At 38.5% G+C, this 23,425-nt stretch overlaps 2 protein-coding genes across 16 annotated transcripts in view; one reads left to right on the forward strand and one right to left on the reverse strand.

The window, feature by feature from the left end:
- Positions 1-20,025, forward strand: part of KCNIP4 (potassium voltage-gated channel interacting protein 4) — a 1,194,812-nt gene extending 1,174,787 nt beyond the window's left edge. For 4 of the 5 annotated variants that reach the window (XM_008017780.3, XM_008017777.3, XM_073012494.1 and 1 more), the window contains exons 5-8: positions 13,668-13,775; positions 15,516-15,620; positions 16,203-16,265; positions 18,560-20,025. In XM_008017780.3, coding sequence (XP_008015971.1) covers positions 13,668-13,775; positions 15,516-15,620; positions 16,203-16,265; positions 18,560-18,607 — 324 coding nt within the window. In that variant the 3' untranslated portion in view covers positions 18,608-20,025. The remainder of the gene's footprint in view (positions 1-13,667; positions 13,776-15,515; positions 15,621-16,202; positions 16,266-18,559) is intronic. The other variant, XM_073012493.1, reaches the window with a different exon arrangement.
- Positions 1-23,425, reverse strand: part of PACRGL (parkin coregulated like) — a 46,412-nt gene that overhangs the window by 5,214 nt on the left and 17,773 nt on the right. For 4 of the 11 annotated variants that reach the window (XM_038008036.2, XM_038008035.2, XM_038008038.2 and 1 more), the window contains exon 9: positions 15,732-18,397. In XM_038008036.2, coding sequence (XP_037863964.2) covers positions 18,329-18,397 — 69 coding nt within the window. In that variant the 3' untranslated portion in view covers positions 15,732-18,328. Of the gene's footprint in view, positions 1-694; positions 15,659-15,731; positions 21,797-23,425 lie in introns of those variants that run through there. The other 7 variants (XR_005243826.2, XR_012091632.1, XR_005243829.2 and 4 more) reach the window with 7 other exon arrangements.

Genomic DNA, 23,425 nt, shown 5'->3' on the forward strand with positions numbered 1-23,425 from the left:
CCTTTCTCTCATGTAAATGCCAAGAATTATCTTTCAAAAGACGTACGAATTGCAAGCCACATTTAGTTTATATTCTAGTGCTTTATATTGGCTCATACAAGGAGAGTCCATTTCTTCAACTGCATGTGAAAAGTCCCAGAAGGCAAATGATTTAACTAACAGTTACTGACACCTCCTTATGGGCCAGTCAGTGGTAGGCCTTGGAAATACAAAGATGATAAAGTCAAAAGCCCCGCTGTGGCAGTCTTAGTAAGTGGGGCAAATGGGCAATAAATTAAATGTAGAAAAAGACTATATTCACCAGTCTGACAATTCTACGAGGAAATCTCTTTTTAAATGACAAACTTTAAGTGATCTGTAGAGAAAGTTGTGGGTTTTTTTTTTTTTTTTTTTTTTTTTGAGAGACAGAGTCTTGCTCTGTCATAAAGGCTGGAGTGCAGTGGCACAATCTCAGCTCACAGCAACCTCTGCCACCCAGGTTCAAGTGATTCTCCTGCCTCAAGCCTCCTGAGTAGCTGGGATTACAGCTTGCCACCACGTCTGGCTAGAAAGTATTTAATTTCGTTCATGAACTACTGTATATAATTCTGTTCATGAACTACTGTGTATAATTTCGTTCATGAACTACTGTATATTTCTAGTAAAATGAAATATGTCCTAGATACTTACATAGCTTATATATGTATATTTCATATATATATATATGTAATTCATATGATTCAAATGGTACATGGCAGATCACAAATTGTAGTATATTGATTTAAATATTAGGAGAATAAACCCAACATGAACTCTAATCAGCTGTGAAGGGTTTTATTTTTGTTAGGGAAAACATGTGAAAAATATATACCTCATTTGTTACATTCTGATTTGGTTGTGCTTGGGCTCAGAAGTAGCATTATACATATTTTGCTTCGTGATTCCAGTTTCTCTTTTCCATATATACATATATATATATATTTATGGAATATGTATATATATGAGAGATAATTTGGAAGATGCATTTATTTTTGGAAGTGAGGAAGGATGCATCTTAAATATCAGCAGAAATTTTGATGAGAGCCCTGATAAAGGGAAGCAGATGATGAATGAGGTCAGCAAGGAAATGGTACGGGTGCAAAAAAGGCTGTAGCAGGGAAACCTGCCCAGTGTAATCAATGGGCAAAGTCTAAAGGACAGTCAGGAGCTCCTTAAGAGAATAAAGGCTTGGGATGGGATGGGAAGCAATGGAGAGTGGGGCAGAGGCTGGACAGAGTATATCAGGCCTGGGAACCAAGAGAAAACATGTGTAAATCATCAAGAAGATAGAATACACAATTGGAGAGCCAAGAGCGAAGGCTGGGGAAGGAGACAGAGGCCAAATCCTGACACATCTTAGGCAGGAGACTGGACTATCTTGCAGGAGATGAGGAGTCTTTGTAGAATTTTTGGCAGGGATGGTAATTTATCAGAGCTATGTTCCTGGAAACATGGAGTGTAATTAGCAGCTAAGTATGCCAAGAGTCCAGACAGGGGCTGATGAAAGCCTGAACTCCAGTAAAGGTATTGGAGGTGAAGCATGAAACAAATTCAAAAGAAATTAAAACAAAATTGGTAGAATTGTATTTCAATAGAACTGTTATGTTTAAAAGAAAAGTTCATATGGGCGTAGGCAGCTATCTGGGTGCAAGGGCTTTGTGCAGTCCAGATGAAAAAAGAAGGGTGCAGCCTACTGCGATGTAATCCAGCCAGTCACCACAGGGGCAGGATGAACAGGGGCACCCAAACCTCCTCACACATACTCCGTGCTCATGCAGACTGGGTACCACAATTGCAAAGATTCTGGGCCAGGAATCCCAAAACGTCATCTCCCATAACTTAAGTGAAAAATATCACTGAGAAGAGAAAAATAAAAGCTGAGAGTGGAGAAGAAATGAACTAAGGAGAGGGAATGAACTAAGTCAAGATGGGGCAGGCAGGTTTATCCTGGGTGTAGAAGCAGCAGTTAGTGGAGGGAGAGGAGATGGTTGTGGGAAGAGTGTCCTGGGTTCCAGTCTCCATAATGTTTCTTTTGCTAATGGCAGCTTAAGTCATTCCATGAGAGTAACTGATCATTTCATGATAATGTCGTATTTGTGTTTGCTTCACTTTAGGAACAAGTTTAATTACAGCACAGTCTTAATTTATAATATAGAAGCCAAAGGTTTTACCTAATACAGTTCACCTAATATAAACTTTTATACCTGGCTTCCAGAGGATGAGTAAGGCAAAAACTATTAGTGATTCCATTACTTGAAATTACTTACGTATCAGAAATATACCACCAATTTCCTAGGGCAAATTATATCCAATTTTACACGTAAATTTAGTCTGGTGTTAATGATATGGAACCATGCATAACATTGCTTTTATAATATTTATGTAAAATACCAGTAATTGCAATGAACACTGATTATAATTTGGGAAATTAGTTGTAATGGTTGTATATGATATGCATATTGGTAAAATGCCTTGCCTTCTATGGGAAAACTAATGGCTAAATTAATAAAGTTTGGATGAAAATCAAATTTAAAACTAGGCTGTTGCAGTTACTTTTCTAAGTTGATTAGCTACCTGGGAAATCTCTAGAAAACAGAAATGGTTAGGGAATGAACACATTTTGAATAGCAATAGAATACTGAGAAGTAGAGAGACCATCTGATTCTATGATAAAGGATAATGGGAGATTTCCACTTAATTTGCTTAAATCTGAAAAGGCAGAATAAATATGATATGAGGGGCTCTGGATTTGGTATGATGGGATCTAATCTCCATTTTGCCACCCAGTGGCTCTGAGACCCTGGGCTGAGTACTTAACCCTCTTGACCTTAGTATTCATACCACTAAAACATCAGCAACCAAAGCTACTTAATAAGATAGTGTAAGAATGAAAAAGTCATAATGTCAGTAAAGGGCTTGGCTCTGTGTCTGGCACCAAATATGTGCTCATTATTTATTAGAAGTTAACTATAGCAGTTATCAGTTGGGGTTTTGTTTTTGTTTTTGTTTTTTATTATACTTTAAGTTCTGGAATGCATGTGCAGAGTGTGCACTTTTGTTACATAGGTGTACACGTTCCATGGTGGTTTGCTGCACCCATCAACCCATCACCTACATTAAGTATTTCTGCTAATGTTATCCCTCCCCTAACCCTCCCACCCTCGGACATGCCCTGGTGTGTGATGTCCCCCTCCCTATGTCCGTGTGTTCTCATTGTTCAACCCCCACTTATGAGAACATGTAGTGTTTGGTTTTCTGTTCTTGTGATACTTTGCTGAGAATGACGGTTTCCAGCTTCATCCATGTCCCCACAAAGGACATGAACTCATCATTTTTTATGGCTGCATAGTATTCCATGGTGTATATGTGCCACATTTTCTTTATCCAGTCTATTATTAATGGACATTCAGGTTTGGTTCAAAGTCTTTGCCATTGTGAATAGCGCTGCAATAAACATACATGTGCATGTGTCTTTATAGTAGAATGATTTATAATCCTTTGGGTATATACCCAGTAACAGGATTGCTGGGTCAAATGGTATTTCTGGTTCTAGATCCTTGAGGAATCACCACACTGTCTTCCACAATGGTTGAACTAATTTACACTAGTTGGGGGAACTTTTCTAACAAAGCCAGTTAATAATGACATTGGTCACCTCATTACCCAGTAAGACAACTACATGTAAATGCATGATTCTAAGCCATAGCAGCCTTTGATTGGCAGGGAGTCAGGGGAGTCAGGAGGACTAATGTCCCTGGCATAGTGACCAGCATTGAGGCACTCATTAAAGGTGTGACAGATGAACAGAATCCACAACTGAACAAGTCCAGGCTATTATAAAGTCAAATCTCTATGCCTTTCTCCTTCTTTTGCCTTGACAATAAGAGAATGGAAACCAGAATTCGGTACAGACCTCCCCACCCCTTTATCATTTTTTGTACATTAGGGAACAGATATAACCTCCATTGACATTTACAAGTAAAGTAATTGTGCGAAGTACTCTTTGAGAGTTGTTGTTGAGTTTGCCACTTCCTACTTGAGAGACTTACCACTCAGAAAAGCATGGAGCAAAAATCTTATAAGCCACATTAAGTTTCTCATTTTTCTTTTGCACAAAAAGAGATAGTCATTCCTGTTTTAAATAAGTCTTTACTGATACCATCCCACAAGATAAAAAGAGAGAGGTGCTCAAAGTCCATAGCTATCTTTTAATGTAAATTGGTCCAGGATATATAATATTTAAGAAGATGTGAATCAGATGTCAGCATGTGAATCAGGATACTTTTGTTCACAAATATTAGAAAAGGATACATTAAGTGACCGAAAAACAGTATGGTAATTTCATTGGTTCACAGGAACAAAAAGGCCAGAGATGGGACTGGCTACAACCTAAGGGTGGGACCCTTTAGGGCTGCAAGAAGAGGCCACAGCTTCTTGGCTGCAGGATTCATTGCTCCTGTTGAGCAAGGAAAGAAGTACATCTCTGTCCTACCATTCCTAGCAAGACTCTGAGTCTGGGGAGTCATGCTTAGACTTGGACTAGGTTTAGTAAAATGCCAACCACAGATCCAGTTGTCCAGCCAAAGGGATAAATGTACTTCCTAACTTTGCCCAGGTCATGGCTGTTTCACTAGATGCAGAGATGGAGTGAGCTTCCACAGAACATCATGGAGCACCAAATGGAAATTTGGGACCTAATAGGGAGGCAAACACCACAAGTCCACAATTGACTTAGAAGTGCTATTTTTATTTTACTTATTACTATTATTATACTTTAAGTTCTAGGGTACATGTGTACAACGTGTAGGTTACATATGTATACATGTGCCATGTTGGTGTGCTACACCCATTAACTCGTCATTTACATTAGGTATTTCTCCTAATCCTATCCCTCCCCCCACCCCCCACCCCAAGTCAGACCCCAGTGTGTGATGTTCCCCACCCTGTGTCCAAGTGATCTCATTGTTCAATTCCCACCTATGAGTGAGAACATGCAGTCTTTGGTTTTCTGTCCTTGCAATAGTTTGCTCAGAATGATGGTTTCCAGCTTCATCCATGTCCCTACAAAGGACATGAACTCATCCTTTTTTATGGCTGCATAGTACTCCATGGTGTATATGTGCCACATTTTCTTAATCCAGTCTGTCACTGATGGACATTTGGGTTGGTTCCAAGTCTTTGCTCTTGTGAATAGTGCCGCAATAAACATATGTATGTATGTGTCTTTATAGCAGCATGATTTATAATCCTTTGGGTATATACCCAGTAATGGGATGGCTGGGTCAAGTGATATTTCTAGTTCTAGATCCTCGAGGAATCATCACACTGTCTTCCAAATGGTTGATCTAATTTACAATCCCACCAACAGTGTAAAAGCGTTCCTATTTGTCCACATCCTCTCCAGCATCTGTTGTTTCTTGACTTTCTAATGATCGCCACTCTAACTGGTGTGAAATGGTATCTTGTTGTGGTTTTGATTTGCATTTCTCTGATGGCGAGTGATGATGAGCATTTTTTCATGTGTCTGTTGGCTGCATAAATGTCTTCTTTTGAGAAGTGTCTGTTCATATCCTTCACCCACTTTTTGATGGGGTTGATTTTTTTCTTGTAAATTTGTTTAAGTTCTTTCTATATTCTGGATATTAGCTCTTTGTCAGATGGGTAGACTGCAAAAATGTTCTCCCATTCTGTAGGCTGCCTGTTCACTCTGATGGTAGTTTCTTTTGCTGTGCAGAAGCTCTTTAGTTTAATGAGATCCCATTTGTCAATTTTGGCTTTTGTTGCCCTTGCTTTTGGTGTTTTAGTCATGAAGTCCTTGCCTATGCCTATGTCCTGAATGGTATTGCCTAGGTTTTCTTCTAGGGTTTTTATGGTTTTAGGTCTAACATTTAAGTCTTTTATCCATCTTGAATTAATTTTTGTATAAGGTGTAAGGAAGGGATCCAGTTTCAGCTTTCTACATATGGCTAGCCAGTTTTCCCAGAACCACTCATTAAACAGGGAATCCTTTCCCCATTGCTTGTTTTCGTCAGGTTTGTCAAAGATCAGAAGGCTGTAGATGTGTGGTATTATTTCTGAGAGCTCTGTTCTGTTCCATTGGTCTATATCTCTATTTTGGTACCAACCAGTACCATACTGTTTTGATTACTGTAGCCTTGTAGTATAGTTTGAAGTGAGGTAGTGTGATGCCTCCAGCTTTTGGCTTAGGATTGTTCTTTTGGCTTAGGATTGTCTTGGCAATGTGGGCTCTTTTATGGTTCCATATGAACTTTAAAGTAGTTTTTTACAATTCTGTGAAGAAAGTCATTGGTAGCTTGATGGGGATGGCACTAAATCTGTAAATTACCTTGGGCAGTATAGCCATTTTCACAATATTGATTCTTCCTATCCATGAGCATGGAATGTTCTTCCATTGGTTTGTGTCCTCTTTTATTTCATTGGGCAGTGGTTTGTAGTTTTCCTTGAAGAGGTCCTTCACATCCCTTGTAAGTTGGATTCCTAGGTATTTTATTCTCTTTGAAGCAATTGTGAATGGGAGTTCACTCATGATTTGGCTCTGTTTGTCTATTATTGGTGTATAGGAATGCTTGTGATTTTTGCACATTGATTTTGCATCTTGAGATCTTTCCTCCTTTCTCTTGTGGGCATTTAGTGCTATAAATTTCCCTCTACACACTGCTGTAAATGTGTCCCAGAGATTCTGGTATGTTGTGTCTTTGTTCCCATTAGTTTCAAAGAACATCTTCATTTCTGCCTTCATTTCATTATTTACCCAGTAGTCATTCAGGAGCAGGTTGTTCAGTTTCCATGTAGTTGTGTGGTTTTGAGTGAGTTTCTTAATCCTGAGTTCTAATTTGATTGCACTGTGGTCTGAGAGACAGTTTGTTATGATTTCTGTTCTTTTGCATTTGCTGAGGAGTGCTTTACTTCCAACTATGTGGGCAGTTTTGGAATAAGTGTGATGTGGTGCTGAGAAGACTGTATATTCTGTTGATTAGGGGTGGAGAGTTCTGTAGAAGTCTATTAGGTCTGCTTGGTGCAGAGCTGAGTTCAAGTCCTGGATATCCTTGTTAACCTTCTGTCTCATTGATCTGTCTAATGTTGACAGTGGGGTGTTAAAGTCTCCCATTATTATTGTGTGGGAGTCTAAGTCTCTTTGTAGGTCTCTAAGGACTTGGTTTATGAATCTGGGTGCTCCTGTATTGGGTGCATATATATTTAGGATAGTTAGCTCTTCTTGTTGAATTGATTCCTTTACCATTATGTAATGGCCTTTTTTATATCTTTTGATCTTTGTTAGTTTAATGTCTGTTTTATCAGAGACTAGGATTGCAACCCCTGCTTTTTTTGTTTGTTTGTTTTCCATTTGCTTGGTAGATCTTCCTCCATCCCTTTATTTTGAGCCTATGTGTGTCTCTGCACATGAAATGGGTCTCCTGAATAGAGCACACTGATGGGTCTTGACTCTATCCAATTTGCCAGTCTATGTCTTTTAATTGGGGCATTTAGCTCATTGGCATTTAAGGTTAATATTGTTATGTGTGAATTTGATCCTGTCATTATGATGTTAGCTGGTTATTTTGCCTGTTAATTGATGCAGTTTCTTCCTAGCATCAATGGTCTTTACAATTTGGCATGTTTTTGCAGTGGCTGGTACCAATTGTTCCTTTCCATGTTTAGTGCTTCCTTCAGGAGCTCCTGTAAGGCAGGCCTGGTGGTAACAAAATCTCTCAGCATTTGCTTTCCTAAAAAGGATTTTATTTCTCCTTCACTTAGGCAGCTCAGTTTGGCTGGATATGAAATTCTGGGTTGAAAATTCTTTTCTTTAAGAATGTTGAATACTGGCCTCCACTCTCTTCTGGCTTGTAGAGTTTCTGCTGAGAGATCCATTGTTAGTCTTCCCTTTCTGGGTAACCCGACTTTTCTCTCTGGCTGCCCTTAACATTTTTTCCTTCATTTCAACCTTGGTGAATCTGACAATTATGTGTCTTGGGGTTGCTCTCCTCGAGGAGTATCTTTGTGGCATTCTCTGAATTTGAATGTTGGCCTGCCTGGCTAGGTTGGGGAAGTTCTCCTGGATAATATCCTGAAGGGTGTTTTCCAACTTGGTTCCATTCTCCCTGTCACTTTCAGGTACACCAGTCAGATGTAGATTTGGTCTTTTCACAGTCCCATATTTCTTGGAGGATTTGCTTGTTTAACTCTTTTTTCTCTAAATTTCTCTTCTCACTTCATTTCATTCATTTGATCTTCAATCAATGATACCCTTTCTTCCACTTGATCGAGTCAGCTACTGAAGCTTGTGCATGCGTCATGTAGTTCTTGTGCCACGGTTTTCAGCTCCATCAGGTCATTTAAGGTCTTCTCTACACTATTTATTCTAGTTAGCCATTCATCTAATCTTTCTTCAAGGCTTTTAGTTTCTTTGCGATGCGTTCAAACATCTTCCTTTAGCTCAGAGAAGTTTGTTATTACTGATCTTTTGAAGCCTACTTCTGTCAACTCGTCAAAGTCATTCTCCATCCAGCTTTCTTCCATTGCTGGTAAGGAGCTGCATTTCTTTGGAGAAGAGGCGCTCTGATTTTTAGAATTTTCAGCTTTTCTGCTCTGATTTCTCCCCATCTTTGTGGTTTTATCTACCTTTGTCTTTGATGATGGTGACCTACAGATGGGGTTTTGGTGTGGATGTCCTTTTTGTTGATGCTGATGCTATTCCTGTTAGTTTTCCTTCTAACAGTCAGGACCCTCAGCTGCATGTCTGTTGGAGTTTGCTGGAGGTCCACTCCAGACCCTGTTTGCCTGGGTATCACCAGCAGAGGCTGCAGAACAGCAAATATTGCAGAATGGCAAATGTTGCTGCCTGATCCTTCCTCTAGAAGCTTCATCTTAGAGGGGCACCTGGCTGTATGAGGTGTCAGTCGGCCCCTACTGGGAGATGTATCCCAGTTAGGCTACTCGGGGGTCAGGGACCCACCTGAGGCAGTCTGTTGTCAGATCTCAAACTCCAGGCTGGGAGAGCCACTACTCTCTTCAGAGCTGTCAGACAGGGATGTTTAAGTCTGCAGAAGTTTCTGCTGCCTTTTGTTCAGCTATGCCCCACCCCCAGAAGTGGAGTCTACAGAGGCAGGCAGGCCTCTTTGAGCTGCAGTGGGCTCCACCTAGTTTGAGGTTCCAGGCTGCTTTGTTTACCTAGTCAAGCCTCAGCAATGGCAGACGCCCTTCCTCTAGCCTCGCTTCTGCCTTACACTTCGATCTTGGACCGCTGTGCTAGCAGTGAGTGAGGCTCTGCCTTGCACTTCGATCTTAGACCACTGTGCTAGCAGTGAGCAAGGCTCTGTGGGCATGGGACCCTCCGAGCCAAGTGCGGGATATAATCTCCTGGTGTGCCATTTGCTAAGACCATTGGAAAAGTGCAGTATTAGGATGGGAACGTCTCGAGCCAGGTGCAGGATATAATCTACTGGTGTGCCATTTGCTAAGAGCAATAGAAAAGTGCAGTATAGGGTGAGGGTGTCCCGATTTTCCAGGTACCATCTGTCACGGCTTCCCTTGGCTAGGAAAGGGAATTCCTTGACCCCTTGCGCTTCCTGGGTGAGGCAATGCCACACCCTGCTTCGGCTCACACTCCATGGGCTGCACCCACTGTCCAACAAGTCCCAGTGAGATGAACCTGGTACCTCAGTTGGAAATGCAGAAATCACCCGTCTTCTGTGTCACTCACGCTGGGAGCTGTAGACTGGAGCTGTTCCTATTTGGCCATCTTGGGGGGATTCCCCAGAAGTACTCTCTTTAAATCTTTCATTGTTACTCTGCTGTTTTGTGTGGTGGTGAGGTCAACGCCAATGATGAGTACTGTAGGCCAGTGGTTCTCAAAGTGTGATCCCTGGAAGCAGTATACGCTTCGCCTTGGAACGTATCAAACATGTAAATTTTGGGGTCCCACTCCAACCTAATGAATCATAATTCTTGGGATAGGTCCCAGAAATCTGTTAGCAAGCTCCCCAGGTGTTGCGTATTATATTTTGAGAACCAATACTCTAAGCATGTTTTCAAAGACCCTGTAGCCAGCTCCCCTTAAAATTAATGATATATTATTATTACTTTGTGAATTTAAAAAAAATAGTTTACATTAATAACCATCAACCTCATCTAGCTTTCAAAACTGCTCAGCAATCTTCCATGAATAAGGCTCTGTGTTCTGCAATGTATATTTTATACCTTCTGAAAAAGCCAAGGATTTTTTTTTTTTTTTTTTTTTTTTGAGACAGAGTCTTGGTCTGTCACCCAGGCTGAAGCACAGTGGTGCAATTAGTTCACTGTAGCCTCAACCTTCTGGGCTCAAGCAATTCCCGTCTCAGCCTCCCAAGTAGCTGGGACAACAGGTGTGCACCACCACGCCCAGTTAATTTGTTGTTCTTGTTAATTTGGATCTGGCTGGGTTGCTCAGGCTGCTCTCAAACTCGTGGGCTCAAACAATCCTCCCACCTCTGCCACCCGAAGTGCTGGGATTACAGGAATGAGCCATGAGCCATGATCCTCAGCCTGCTGGTTTTGAAAGATGTACACTTACACCTCCAAGGGCTGTCATTACCTTTTAATTAAACTACATTATATGTCATAAATAATTTTCTAAAATATGGCAGGGAAATAATTTGAGGGAGGTCTCCATTTTTCTAATTTGCACATCACCTTATTGCCTAGTAGCAGAGCTCCCACCTCTCTCTCCTCAAACCTCAGATTCATACCTCTTCTACCTGGCTCCTCACTCCCAAACAGCTCACACTCACTAAAGCTATCAGACAGAAATGCAGTCATCTTCCCACCTGCAAAGCAGCTACTGGCATCCACACCATGTCCTTCTGTCTCCTGTATCAACTCCCTTCTGAGGTTGGCCCATCTACCTGCGTTCTGGAGCCTCCCCACCTTCTCAGGAGCATCAGCCCATTTCTGACTCTTACACTTTTTAGATTCTTCTCTTCAGTATTCAAAGTGCTCCTCATTAAAAATTACTCTTCACTCCTACTCCACTGGACCGTTCCCTATCACTTGCTGGTGACCTCCATGTTGCTGGTCCAATGAACATTTTTCCAACCTTGGCAGCAAAATGAACAATCCTTTCCTATGGAAATGCTCTGCTCTCCTCACTCACTTCTTTAGCAACTTCTTTTCAAGATGCTTTGCCAGCTTCTCCTCTCTGTGCCTGCCAAATATTGGAATACCTTGTGGCCTTCTCTCTTCTTCTCTCACTTGACATTCTAACTTGCATGCCAATGGGAAGTAGACTAAGTATGGTGATCCAGGTGCCACAGCACCATATATTGAGACTATTCTTTCCATAGCTATTGAATGGTCCTGGCACCATTATTCAAAAATCAACTGGCCACAGACAGCTGGGTTTATATCTAGACTCAATTCTATTCTACTGTTGTATACATCTGTCTTTATGCCAGTACCACTGTTTTGATTAATGTAACTTTATACTGTTTTGAAATTAGGTAGTGTGAGTCCTCCAAGTTGGTTTTTCTTTCTTAAAATTGACTGGGCTATTCAGGGTCCCTTGCAATATGAATTTGACAACTATTTCTGCTTTTGTATTTTTCATTTTTGCCAAAAAAGGTCAGTGGTCATTCTTGATAAATTTGCCTAAGTGGAATGGTTGTATAATTCTTCACCATGATAAAACCAAGTATCATGCTTAAAAGCGAATTGAAATATTCTGAAGTTCAAGAAAAAACTAAGAATATTATCAGTTACATGATGTAACATTGTTCTATAGATATTAGGCCATATAATTAGGAAAAAGTTAAACACAAAAATTAGAAAACAGGTAAAATTAACTCTATTTGCAGCTAATATTATTGCACACATGAAAACCCAGAAGAAAACCAACATATGGTATCAGCAAATTGACAGGGTACAAAATTATACAGAAATCAATAGCTTTCATACATACAAACAACTAATTTAGAATATATGATAGAAAAATATCTCATTTACAACAGCAACAGAAAGGTTAAAATACCTAGAAATAACAATCAGAAAAAATGTAAAAGAACAATTTGGTTAAATAAACAATAATGCATTTACATACACAATGGAAACTTGAATTGTTTCCCTGATTTATGGTTAAGTGGAAAAAAAAGTATAGAAGTCTGTTAGCCAGTAAAACAAATATATCTTATACTTGTATATGCACAAAAATTCCTTGGAAGTAAATACAAACTATTTATGCCAGCTGTCTATGGGTAAAAGGAACAGGTGGCTGGGTCCAGGAATGGAAGAAAGGTTTTTCACCAGGTGGCTTACATAATTTTTAAATGTTGAACTATATGGATATTACTTATTTAAAAAAGAAAAAACAATTTGAGAAATTCGGACAGAAACACAGCTATAAAATAAGGGAATGTGGGAAAGGGAGATATAATGCAAATTCACCCAGAAGACTTTTGGATTTCCCCTCTGCTTTCATTCCTACTTAAAACTGGATTATAAACTGAATACAGCACATTGTAACGTTAACCCTGCTGTACATAACAAAAAATCTGGCCGGGCACGGTGGCTCATGCCTGTAATCCCAGCACTTTGAGAGGCCAAGGCGGGCAGATCATAAGGTCAGGAGTTCGAGACCAGCCTGACCAATATGGTGAAACCCCCATCTCTACCAAAAATACAAAAATTAGCCAGGCATGGTAGCGGATGCCTGTAGTCCCAGCTACTCGGGAGGCTGAGGCAGAAGAATTGCTTGAACCCAGGAGGTAGGAGGTGGAAGTTGCAGTGAGCTAAGATCACGCCACTACACTCCAGCCTGGGCAACAGAGCAAGATTCCATCTCAAAAAAAATAAATAAAATAAATGAATTTAATCAAGTTAATCTGGCCAATCTGCAATGCAATCAAACCAGCTTAACCAGGATACAAACTGAGGGCTCCATTTACTTAACAAAAACCTACACAGCCAATGTCCTTGGCAGGAACTATTATAAGCAGCCTCTTTTTCAATCCTCATAAAATTGTGAAGAGGTAGATACTATTATAGATCCATTTTACAGATACCAAAATTGAGGAAAAGGGATGTTAAGTTGCCTGAAGACACAAAGCCATCCAGTAATACAGCTGGAGGGTGAAACCAGGCAGTCTGTCCTTTCCAGCTCCATGCTCTTACCCACTGTCCACATGTAAATTATAACTGGATTTCTAATTAGAGACCACAAGTGGTTTATCTTTTATGGTCAGCCACATTTCTTATTAGCAAACGTTTTTTCATTGAAGTGTGTTATGTGTGCACTTGTATTTAAAAAGAAAAAAAAACTATTAGATTCTTTTAGTATATCATGTGTGCTTGCACTGGAAAGCCAACACCACTTATACTCAAGCCTCTTGCCGTGTGGGTATCCATTGGTACAATTTCCAGTACTACCATTGATTTAACTCAGTTTCCAATTACAAGATGAAAATGTTAAGACTAACGAGTGATTTATGCCCACAGAGAAGTCTGAAAAATAGACAACCAATAACACATCAATCATTTTGCTAAATAAATGGTTCAAATTCCAGAGGGTTGTAGCCCTTACTTCCATCATTTCTTTTTCTTTTTTTTATTTTTATTTTTTTAGAAATGTCATATAAAATTGTATTTTTATTTCTTTTTAGGATTTCATCAAAGGTCTTTCCATTTTGCTCCGGGGGACAGTACAAGAAAAACTCAATTGGGCATTTAATCTGTATGATATAAATAAAGATGGCTACATCACTAAAGAGGTAGGGGATACCTCACCAACATAGCAATAATTTGGAAGATTTTCATTTCTTAACTTTAAAATATTAATTGCAATTATTAATTTGAAAAGTTTTTCTCAGGAAATCCCAAGTATTTTATGTAGTGGAAGAAAGATGTATAATTAAAAATTTGGAATAGACAGAAATGGTTTATGGTGAAGCTCCAAAGTAAGTATGTAACACATACAGATTACACACTTTTTTCCTGCTGGCATCTTTATTCCATTCACAGTATTAAGACCATGGTTGGAATCAGAAAGAAAATGTATCCAAGCCATGTTTCAATATTTAGCCTGAAGCCTTTCTTTTCCCCATAGCATGTGATCCATAAGGAAATGCAATTTTACAATCATGGGGATTGTGGAATGACCTGATGCAATGGTGGGGTCTCCAAATGCACTTTGAGGAAGACTATCCAGGAAACGAGGCTCACAGACCAAATTAAGATACTCGTATTACAGTTTATTAAACCCGTTTAAAACACAGCAAGAAGTAAAGGGACGGGTAAGTTAACTACATAGGATAGGATGCAAGTGGGGTTGAATGACCACACTCCTTGAATCCTGGGCATGCTGTGTGCCTATGTCCTGTCTCTCTCTGCCTCACAAGCCTTCCCCAGAATTGCATTTTGAGCAAGAGACCCCACACACAAAAGGTGCCCGGGGCCAACAGCCAGTGACATGAACTTGCGCTACTGGAGAGACACAGGTGCAAGTGTGCCTGGCCACAAGTATAGCCTGATAAGTAGTCATGAGTTTCATTTGTGTTTCTTGCACAGAGGACACCTGGGGCCAGAATAGCTGTCACCACTGGGTGCCAAATTAAGACCTCAATGACTATTTAGTGTTCATGTATATGCAGCATATCCTAGTTAGTGCTTCTTGTATATTTTTATACCCTGAATATTTATTACCCAGGTACCTCAGGAGTATTAGGTATGTCTTGTTCTTCAATTCCTTTCTATGTTTAACACATCTCAAGAATTCTGCCTGTGTCTAACAAACTACTTGCTACTTATCTATGCTTAAAACATCTTAAAAGGTTTCACCTGTTTACAAATTACTTTATCATTTATAATAGAATTGAATACTCTTAAAAGTATATACCTGTATTATCAACCTAGTCGAGAGAGCTTTCATGTGAAACAAATGTGCAACAATAAATCTACATGTTTAAGTTATTAGACATTTTTACTCTCATAAGAATGAAAATGGTATGGCAAAAATTAGACTGTTTTAACAAAATTTCAAGGTGCTTCCCAGGGTCAAAATATTTTGACTGGTCTTCACATGTGACTTCAAAAATCCTAATGAACTTTAAGACTTACCAATTAATTTCACTAATTCTAAATGGTGTCTTTTCTCAATATATGGTGTGCAGTATATTTGACTCTCAATAGATGGAAACTGATGATCAACACATAAGATATATAATAATACAATTAAATAAGCATGGTCTACTTAAAGTCTATAGAAATCCAAACATTAAACCAGCATATTCTTTTCCTATGGTAGATACATGGAAATTTGCTTCATTTTGAAACCAAGAGATCAGAATTCATTCTCACATCTGATTCTTCTGCTCTTGAGGCAGAAAGCTGTTTGTTGGCTTTTCCTTTGGGACAACCAACAGTCGTCATTGAGTAGGAAAAATCTGTCAGAGCTTCTTAGAATAGTTTCTTCATACATGTGTGCAACCTCACATAAGCCTTTTACTTTTCAGGAAATGCTTGATATAATGAAAGCAATATACGACATGATGGGTAAATGTACATATCCTGTCCTCAAAGAAGATGCTCCCAGACAACACGTTGAAACATTTTTTCAGGTAGGAATGAAGAGGGAATGAAATTAGGAGAAAATTTCCTGATGTTTGCCAAGCACCACGATGATTCAAAAGAAAGCAAAGGAAAATAATTTTTACTGAGACAAAACAGTATTTACCATCCTATTAATTTAATAGCTTTGGTTTTGAATTTGCAATGCTGATAACTACACTCATTGAACATTCACCAAATCCAAGATACAACATTTAAACAATTCTCATATTTCACAAGTTTTGTTTTCATTCAGTTTTTACAAGAATCCTATAAATCCTCATTAATCCCATTTTACAGATGAGACAAAAAGAAAGCTCTGAAAGTTTCAGCAAATTGGCCGAGCTCTGTCATATCTAAAAGGTAGGATTGTACCTAGGACAGAGTGACTCTAAATCTTCACCACATTATATTGAAAAGGGCACAGCCAGAAGGATTTGGCCCTATCATTTTTATCTCAAACTGGTTTCTGCTCTGAAACAGTTCCTCCATGTGAAATAAGCAGCTAGGTTTTCTTTTTATCATTTGGTGCAGGTGTGAGGGTATTAAGGGATATAAGTCTAAATATAATTTTTTGTTTTCTTCCTGAACAGAAAATGGACAAAAATAAAGATGGGGTTGTTACCATAGATGAGTTCATTGAAAGCTGCCAAAAAGTAAGTAATGAAAGTATAAGAACTATCACTTCAGCTATCATAACAGCGAAACTGAGTATTAGCAGCTAGCTACCATGAACTCGGCAAAATACAGAGATCATATGCCTAAGTTTACCACTTCTACAACCTGCAACATAAGCCTAACACTCTAAAAACAAGCACCAATTACATAATCAACATTTAGAGTGCCTACTGAGTCAAGCTATGGAGGAAACCGTCCATATCTTTTTGAGGATACAAAAGTTGCACATGTCCTTTTTTTTTTTGACGGAGTCTCACTATGTTGCCTAGGCTGGAATGCAGTGCTGTGATCTCGGCTCACTGCAAGCTCTGCCTCCCAGGTTCACACCATTCTCCTGCTTCAGCCTCCCGAGTAGCTGGGGCTACAGGCACCCGCCACTGCACCTGGCTAATTTTTTATTTTTAGTAGAGACAGGGTTTAACCATGGTCTCTATCTCCTGACCTCGTGATCCACCCGCCTCAACCTCCCAAAGTGCTGGGATTACAGGCGTGAGCCACCACACCCAGCCTGTACTGTGTTTTTGATTCCCCAATTCCTTAGAGAGTATTCATCATGGAGGATAAAACATATATGAGAATTTGAACTGCTCTTTGCACAGACTTAGCATAACTCATATATTATCTATCATATTTCCATAGAATTAGAATTCCTAAATAGCCAAGTATGCATCAAAACAGGCCAAGCTTCTATCTGATTTCTAAGAGAAAAATCATTATTTTAGTGTATGTGGACAAGAAATGGATCTTTGGCTGAACTCACTAATGGCCTTCTGTCACAAAAAAGAAACAGTGGAAAATTTTCTCTGAAGAGAACTGCAGGTAGTAGCCTGTTATCGAAGAAACCAGTGTTAGCTTACTTAGAATTATCTGACTTGATGTGTGAGTAGAACCACAGTTAAAAATTGTTAAGGCCTGGTACAGTAGCTCACAACTGTAATCCCAGCACTTTGGGAGGCTGAGGCAGGAAAATAACTTGAGACCAATGTGGGCAACACAGCAAGACCCCATCTCTACAAAAAAAAAAAAAATTAAGTTAGCTGGGCATGGTGGTACATGGCTGAAGTCTCAGCTACTTGGGAGGATCACTTGAGCCCAGCTGAGGCATGATTGTGCTACTGCACTCCAGAATGATGGGCAATAGAAATAGACTCTGCCTCGAAAAAAAAAAAATTCAAATAATCATGAAAACAAAGAAATCTGTTGTTTCTGTATTTTTAAATTTTTTAAATTGTTGTTCTTACCTTTCTGGATGTCTGCTTGTTTCTCAACTTGGATTTCAATGTGGTGGTCTTTGAGAGAATTAGTTTGGTGACATTAAGCTGTTTGGTGGTGATGATGTTACTTGGTTTCTAGCAGTGGAAGCCACTGTTGGTTCAGCCACCATTTACCACTACCATAAACAGCTAAGTGCTATTCACATGCAACCAACAAGTGCTCCAATAATGCAAAAAGTCTGTCCTCTAACTCATTTCTAAAGAATACGCTAAACTGAACACAGCCACTGAGTTAGTCGTTTCTGCTCCCCAATCCTTTCTCTGTAATGGAGACCATTCATTTTTATTTTTTTTTATTTTTATTTTTATTTATTTTTTTTGTGTGTGTTTTTAGTAGAGACGGGGTTTCACCGTGTTAGCCAGGATGGTCTCGATCTCCTGACCTCGTGATCCGCCCATCTCGGCCTCCCAAAGTGCTGGGATTACAGGCTTGAGCCACCGCGCCCGGCCCATTCATTTTTAAAGTCTCCTTCAGGCAACACAGATTTAGCCATAACTTGCAGAGAGAGAGAGATGATTACTGCAAACATGTTCCCTCTTAATCCACTATCCTGCCTCCTACACTCCAGCCTCCAATCTTCATGAACTGCTGGCTCATACATACACACAATTTTCCTTGTACCTGTATAAAAGTCTGTGTGGTTTGGCCTGTGATCTACATAGAATGCCAAAATTCTCATTTGCTTTGACTTACCTCTGCGCCTCTGTAGTTTCCATTTTGGCATTATGATTTGAGAAATATCCTCTATTAAATACCAAGTAAAGATTTAAATAAAGTGGTTTAATGCCGTCAATAGACTCCACAAAATATAAAATGGTTCCTCCTTCATCGTGATCTATGTGGAAAACGGATAGAATGGCATTTATGTTTGCAAACACTTAATATTTGAGCTTTTGGCATAGGTGGTTGGTGGGAGGGGGCAATACTTAGGGGCAAAACAGTGTACTTTCCCTTGCAGATATGGTGAATTTAATCGCTCTATGTTTCTCCCTTCCAGGATGAAAACATAATGCGCTCCATGCAGCTCTTTGAAAATGTGATTTAACTTGTCAACTAGATCCTGAATCCAACAGACAAATGTGAACTATTCTACCACCCTTAAAGTTGGAGCTACCACTTTTAGCATAGATTGCTCAGCTTGACACTGAAGCATATTATGCAAACAAGCTTTGTTTTAATATAAAGCAATCCCCAAAAGATTTGAGTTTCTCAGTTATAAATTTGCATCCTTTCCATAACGCCACTGAGTTCATGGGATGTTCTAACTCATACTCTGTGAATATTCAAAAGTAATAGAATCTGGCATATAGTTTTATTGATTCCTTAGCCATGGGATTATTGAGGCTTTCACATATCAGTGATTTTAAAATACCAGTGTTTTTTGCTACTCATTTGTATGTATTCAGTCCTAGGATTTTGAATGGTTTTCTAATATACTGACATCTACATTTAATTTCCAGAAATTAAATTAATTTTCATGTCTGAATGCTGTAATTCCATTAATATACTTTAAGTAAACAAATAAGATTACTACAATTAAACACATAGTTCCAGTTTCTATGGCCTTCCTTCCCACCTTCTATTAGAAATTAATTTTATCTGGTATTTTTAAACATTTAAAAGTTTATCATCAGATATCAGCATATGCCTAATGAAACTTAATAAGCATTTAATTTTCCATCATACATTATAGCCAAAGCCTATATACTATATATAATTTTGGATTTGTTTAATCTTACAGGCTGTTTTCCATTGTATCATCAAGTGGAAGTTTAAGACGGCATCAAACAAAACAAGGATGTTTACAGACATATGCAAAGGGTCAGGATATCTATCCTCCAGTATATGTTAATGCTTAATAACAAGTAATCCTAACAGCATTAAAGGCCAAATCTGTCCTCTTTCCCCTGACTTCCTTACAGCATGTTTATATAACAAGCCATTCAGGGACAAAGAAACCTTGACTACCCCACTGTCTACTAGGAACAAACAAACAGCAAGCAAAATTCACTTTGAAAGCACCAGTGGTTCCATTACATTGACAACTACTACCAAGATTCAGTAGAAAATAAGTGCTCAACAACTAATCCAGATTACAATATGATTTAGTGCATCATAAAATTCCAATAATTCAGATTATTTTTAATCATCTCAGCCAAAACTGTAAAATTGCCACATTACTAAAGACACACACATCGTCCCTGTTTTGTAGAAATTTCACAAAGACCAAGAGGCTACAGAAGGAGGAAATTTGCAACTGTCTTTGCAACAATAAATCAGGTATCTATTCTGGTGTAGAGATAGGATGTTGAAAGCTGCCTTGCTATCACCAGTGTAGAAATTAAGAGTAGTACAATACATGTACACTGAAATTTGCCATCGCGTGTTTGTGTAAACTCAATGTGCACATTTTGTATTTCAAAAAGAAAAAATAAAAGCAAAATAAAATGTTTATAACTCTACTGTCTATATTATAGGTCTTTTCCAAGAATTTTTTGTAATTATTAGATTTAAAACTAAATCTTATACTATTTTCTAGATCGCAGATAGCTCTGGGTGGTCCTAAATGCAATGAAAACAAGTAAAAGCAAGGCCAGCAGGCAGGCAGCTGTTGTAGCTAGTATGATCAGAGGATGTGACAAGTGAGTAGAGACCAGAGGAAAAAGTATGCTAGACAAAGGGCTCAGGAAGGACAAGCTCTGAGGCAGGGTGGGCATTTCTACATTAAGAATCCTCAGAAATTACTTGTACTCTTTCAAATTACAGTTGTTCAAATTACAGTTGTGAGATTATACCTGAAATGAGAATCGTAGAGGTCACTCCAGGTGTTCGGGGAATAGAGCAAGGAAAGTGCATTCTGCAAAGCTGCTGAGATGCAAAACTGCTGCTCCGCAAGACCCATCTTTCCTTTCCATCCCTTTCATGCTTTGGATTTGGTGTGGCTACAGAAATCTCTATGGCCTCTCCTTTTGCTCATAAGATAGAAGGTCTTATTCTTGTTTTCCATTTCTCTTCCTCTCCTCTGCTCCTCTCTTGCAGAAGGAATCGCTTCTATTACATCAAAATTCTGAACTATGTCTAAATTAAGTTTTAGAAGCTTCTTAAAAATTGCTAAATATAAGCACAACAAAATCCATGAATGCATGTACAAGTTTTAACATTTTAATTGCTGAATATCCTTATGTGAACATCAGTATTTTCTGGCTATGAAATGCAAAAATAATATTTACTTAAATAGAGTTAACACCTAAAATTTAGGTAGTTGTAATGAGTTGTAATAAACAACATACTTGTAATAGAATTTACAGAATTAGAAAAAAATTCTTAAACTATTCTAGAATACTCTGAAAAAATTTTCCAAGCATTGTACATTATACAATACATATTTACAAACAATAATTAATAGTGTATTCATGGGGCCAGGCATGGTGGCTCACACTTGTAATCCCAGCACTTTGGAAGTCCATTGTGGGAGGATCATTGGCCAGAATTGAGACCAGCCTGGACAACAGAGTGAGATCCCATCTCTACAAGCAAATTTTAAAATTAGCCAGGCATGGTGGCATGTGCCACCATGTAGTCCCAGCTAATCGGGAGGCTGAGATGAAAGGATCATCTGTGCACTAAAATTTGAGGCTTGCAGTGAGCTATGATCATGCGACTGCACTGCAGTCTGGCAACAAAGCAAGATCCCTTCTATCTTTTAAAACAATTTTTAAAAAGTGTATTCACAAACATTTGTCCACTATTTTAAATTTCTACGGTCTTGTTAAATATTAAACCCAAGAAACGGCAAACTATCTATAAAAATAAGGGCACAGCTACAAATTGTTTGCCAAAAAAGTGTTATAAATAAAAAGGCACCAGAAAATACAAATGCATCTTATCTTGCCAACTCAATAATAGTTCTTTGCACAAATAATAAAAATAAAAAAAATAAACCTCAGAAAATTGTACTCTTACAGAACTTATTTTAGTAACTTTCCATTAGTAACTGTTCTTTTTTGTTGCTGAATAACTTTGATTCAGTGTATATTCATCTTAACCTAGTAAATAATGAATGGTGGCTGTGATTTACAAAAGAATAAAATACATGGAATAAAGGTTCCATGAGTACCCACAGTCAGTGTTTGACACGTCACCAGGTAGAAAAAACAATTTTTGTTGGCTCCCTTCTTCAACAGCATATGGAGCAGTACGTTGGAATTTTAGATTTGATGATGCTAAGGCTTCCCTGTCAACAGAAAAAAATTGAGCATCATTAGTATCATGCAGACTTCCCCTAACAGGTATTGTATTTGCAGGAATATGCCTAGAAAGTATCCAAAACTCAAAACAAAAAAAAGGGGGTAAGAACAAAATGATGAAATAAGAAGGACTTTTCGCTGTGTTAAATAAAATATAGGCTATTTCTTATTTCTTTCTTTTTTTTTTTTTTTTTTTTGGAAGTATCTAACTAGAGAAGTAGTTAGAAGCCAGACTACCAGTATCTGAATTCAGCATCTACTGGTCACTTATTTGTCAAACCTGGACTAATTAGTTCTCTGTGCCTAAGTTTCTTGATCTTTAGAGGGAGATAACAATAGAATCTCCCTCTGATGACTAGGAAGAGTAAATGAGTTCCATGTCTAAAAAGTACTCTGCAGAGTACCTGCCATGTAATGAGTTCCCAAACAATCGATAAAGATCAGGATTTGTGTTGTGCCTTGCCCAAAATAAATATGCATTTCACTTAGGAAAAAAAAACAAATCAGGCTAAGAATGAACTGATTTCAAATTTAAGGCAGATCAGTTCTAAGAAAGTAACACTGTGACTATCTGTAACAGATATTTTCCTGTACCCAGAAGTTGAATAGTTCCATCATTGATATACACAAGTCCTAAGAAATGAGAAACCACAACTAAGAACACTCATTTTTAAAGACTTATTTCTAATATTTAAAGAAAGAGATATGTAAGCTTTTACACTCTCAGAAGAGAAAAAAAAGCATTAATTTCATGAAAGATTACAAAGTAATAGAGGCTAGCACAATAATAATTAAGCCAAGAGAAAGTCTTTGGCATGTAATTGCAATAGAAAATTTTCTATTACAATAATTACATCTATTATTAAAATATTATGTAGGACATAACGAGAAAACAAGATAAGTCAGAAGAAAATAAGTAATTAACTACAAAATCTTTTTAAAAATTCTGTATTAGCAACATTCAAAGCTAGTAAGATGGAGTAGTAAAAAAAGAATTTGATATTTCTGGGATCCTGGATTGCTCAAGTACACCTCTGTGTTCCCCTTCCAAATCTTAATGTGTTGTTTCTAAACTTTATTATTATGCATACCATCTCCTCCTCCACACCCCCTCCACTCCCACCACAAAATCTAACATGCTTGGCCTGTCCCTTTCTACTTGTCCCATTTCCCATACTGGCCCACAGGATATGGAAAACTACCTAGGGAGGGTTTCCCACTGAAAAGCTGTGGCATCATTATTTAGCATTTGTTCACTTCCACTCCACAGAAGAAGAAAGGAGAAATATATTTTGCATTTAAATTCTCAGAAGAGCAAGCAAGAATTTCCTTGCTGCAGAGGAGACATGCGATTAGCTAGGGGAAGGTTCTGCACATCTCCTCAGGGTGTCCGAATGCTAATTCTCTGCCTAGGACCCAAACACAACAAAGAAATTCATTATCTAGTAGGCTTTGGGACTTACTTCCTCTTGTAAATTGTATTCTAGGCATCCATCATGGAAAGAATACAATCAATCAAACAACTCATTGAAATTGGTCAAATGAGGTAATTTCGCTACAGCTTTATGTCTGTCATTTTAAAAATTGTACATGATCAGGCAAATTTTCTCATAGCT

This window comes from Chlorocebus sabaeus, chromosome 27 (assembly GCF_047675955.1).
Source record: "Chlorocebus sabaeus isolate Y175 chromosome 27, mChlSab1.0.hap1, whole genome shotgun sequence".
NCBI classification, from domain to species: Eukaryota; Metazoa; Chordata; class Mammalia; order Primates; family Cercopithecidae; genus Chlorocebus; species Chlorocebus sabaeus.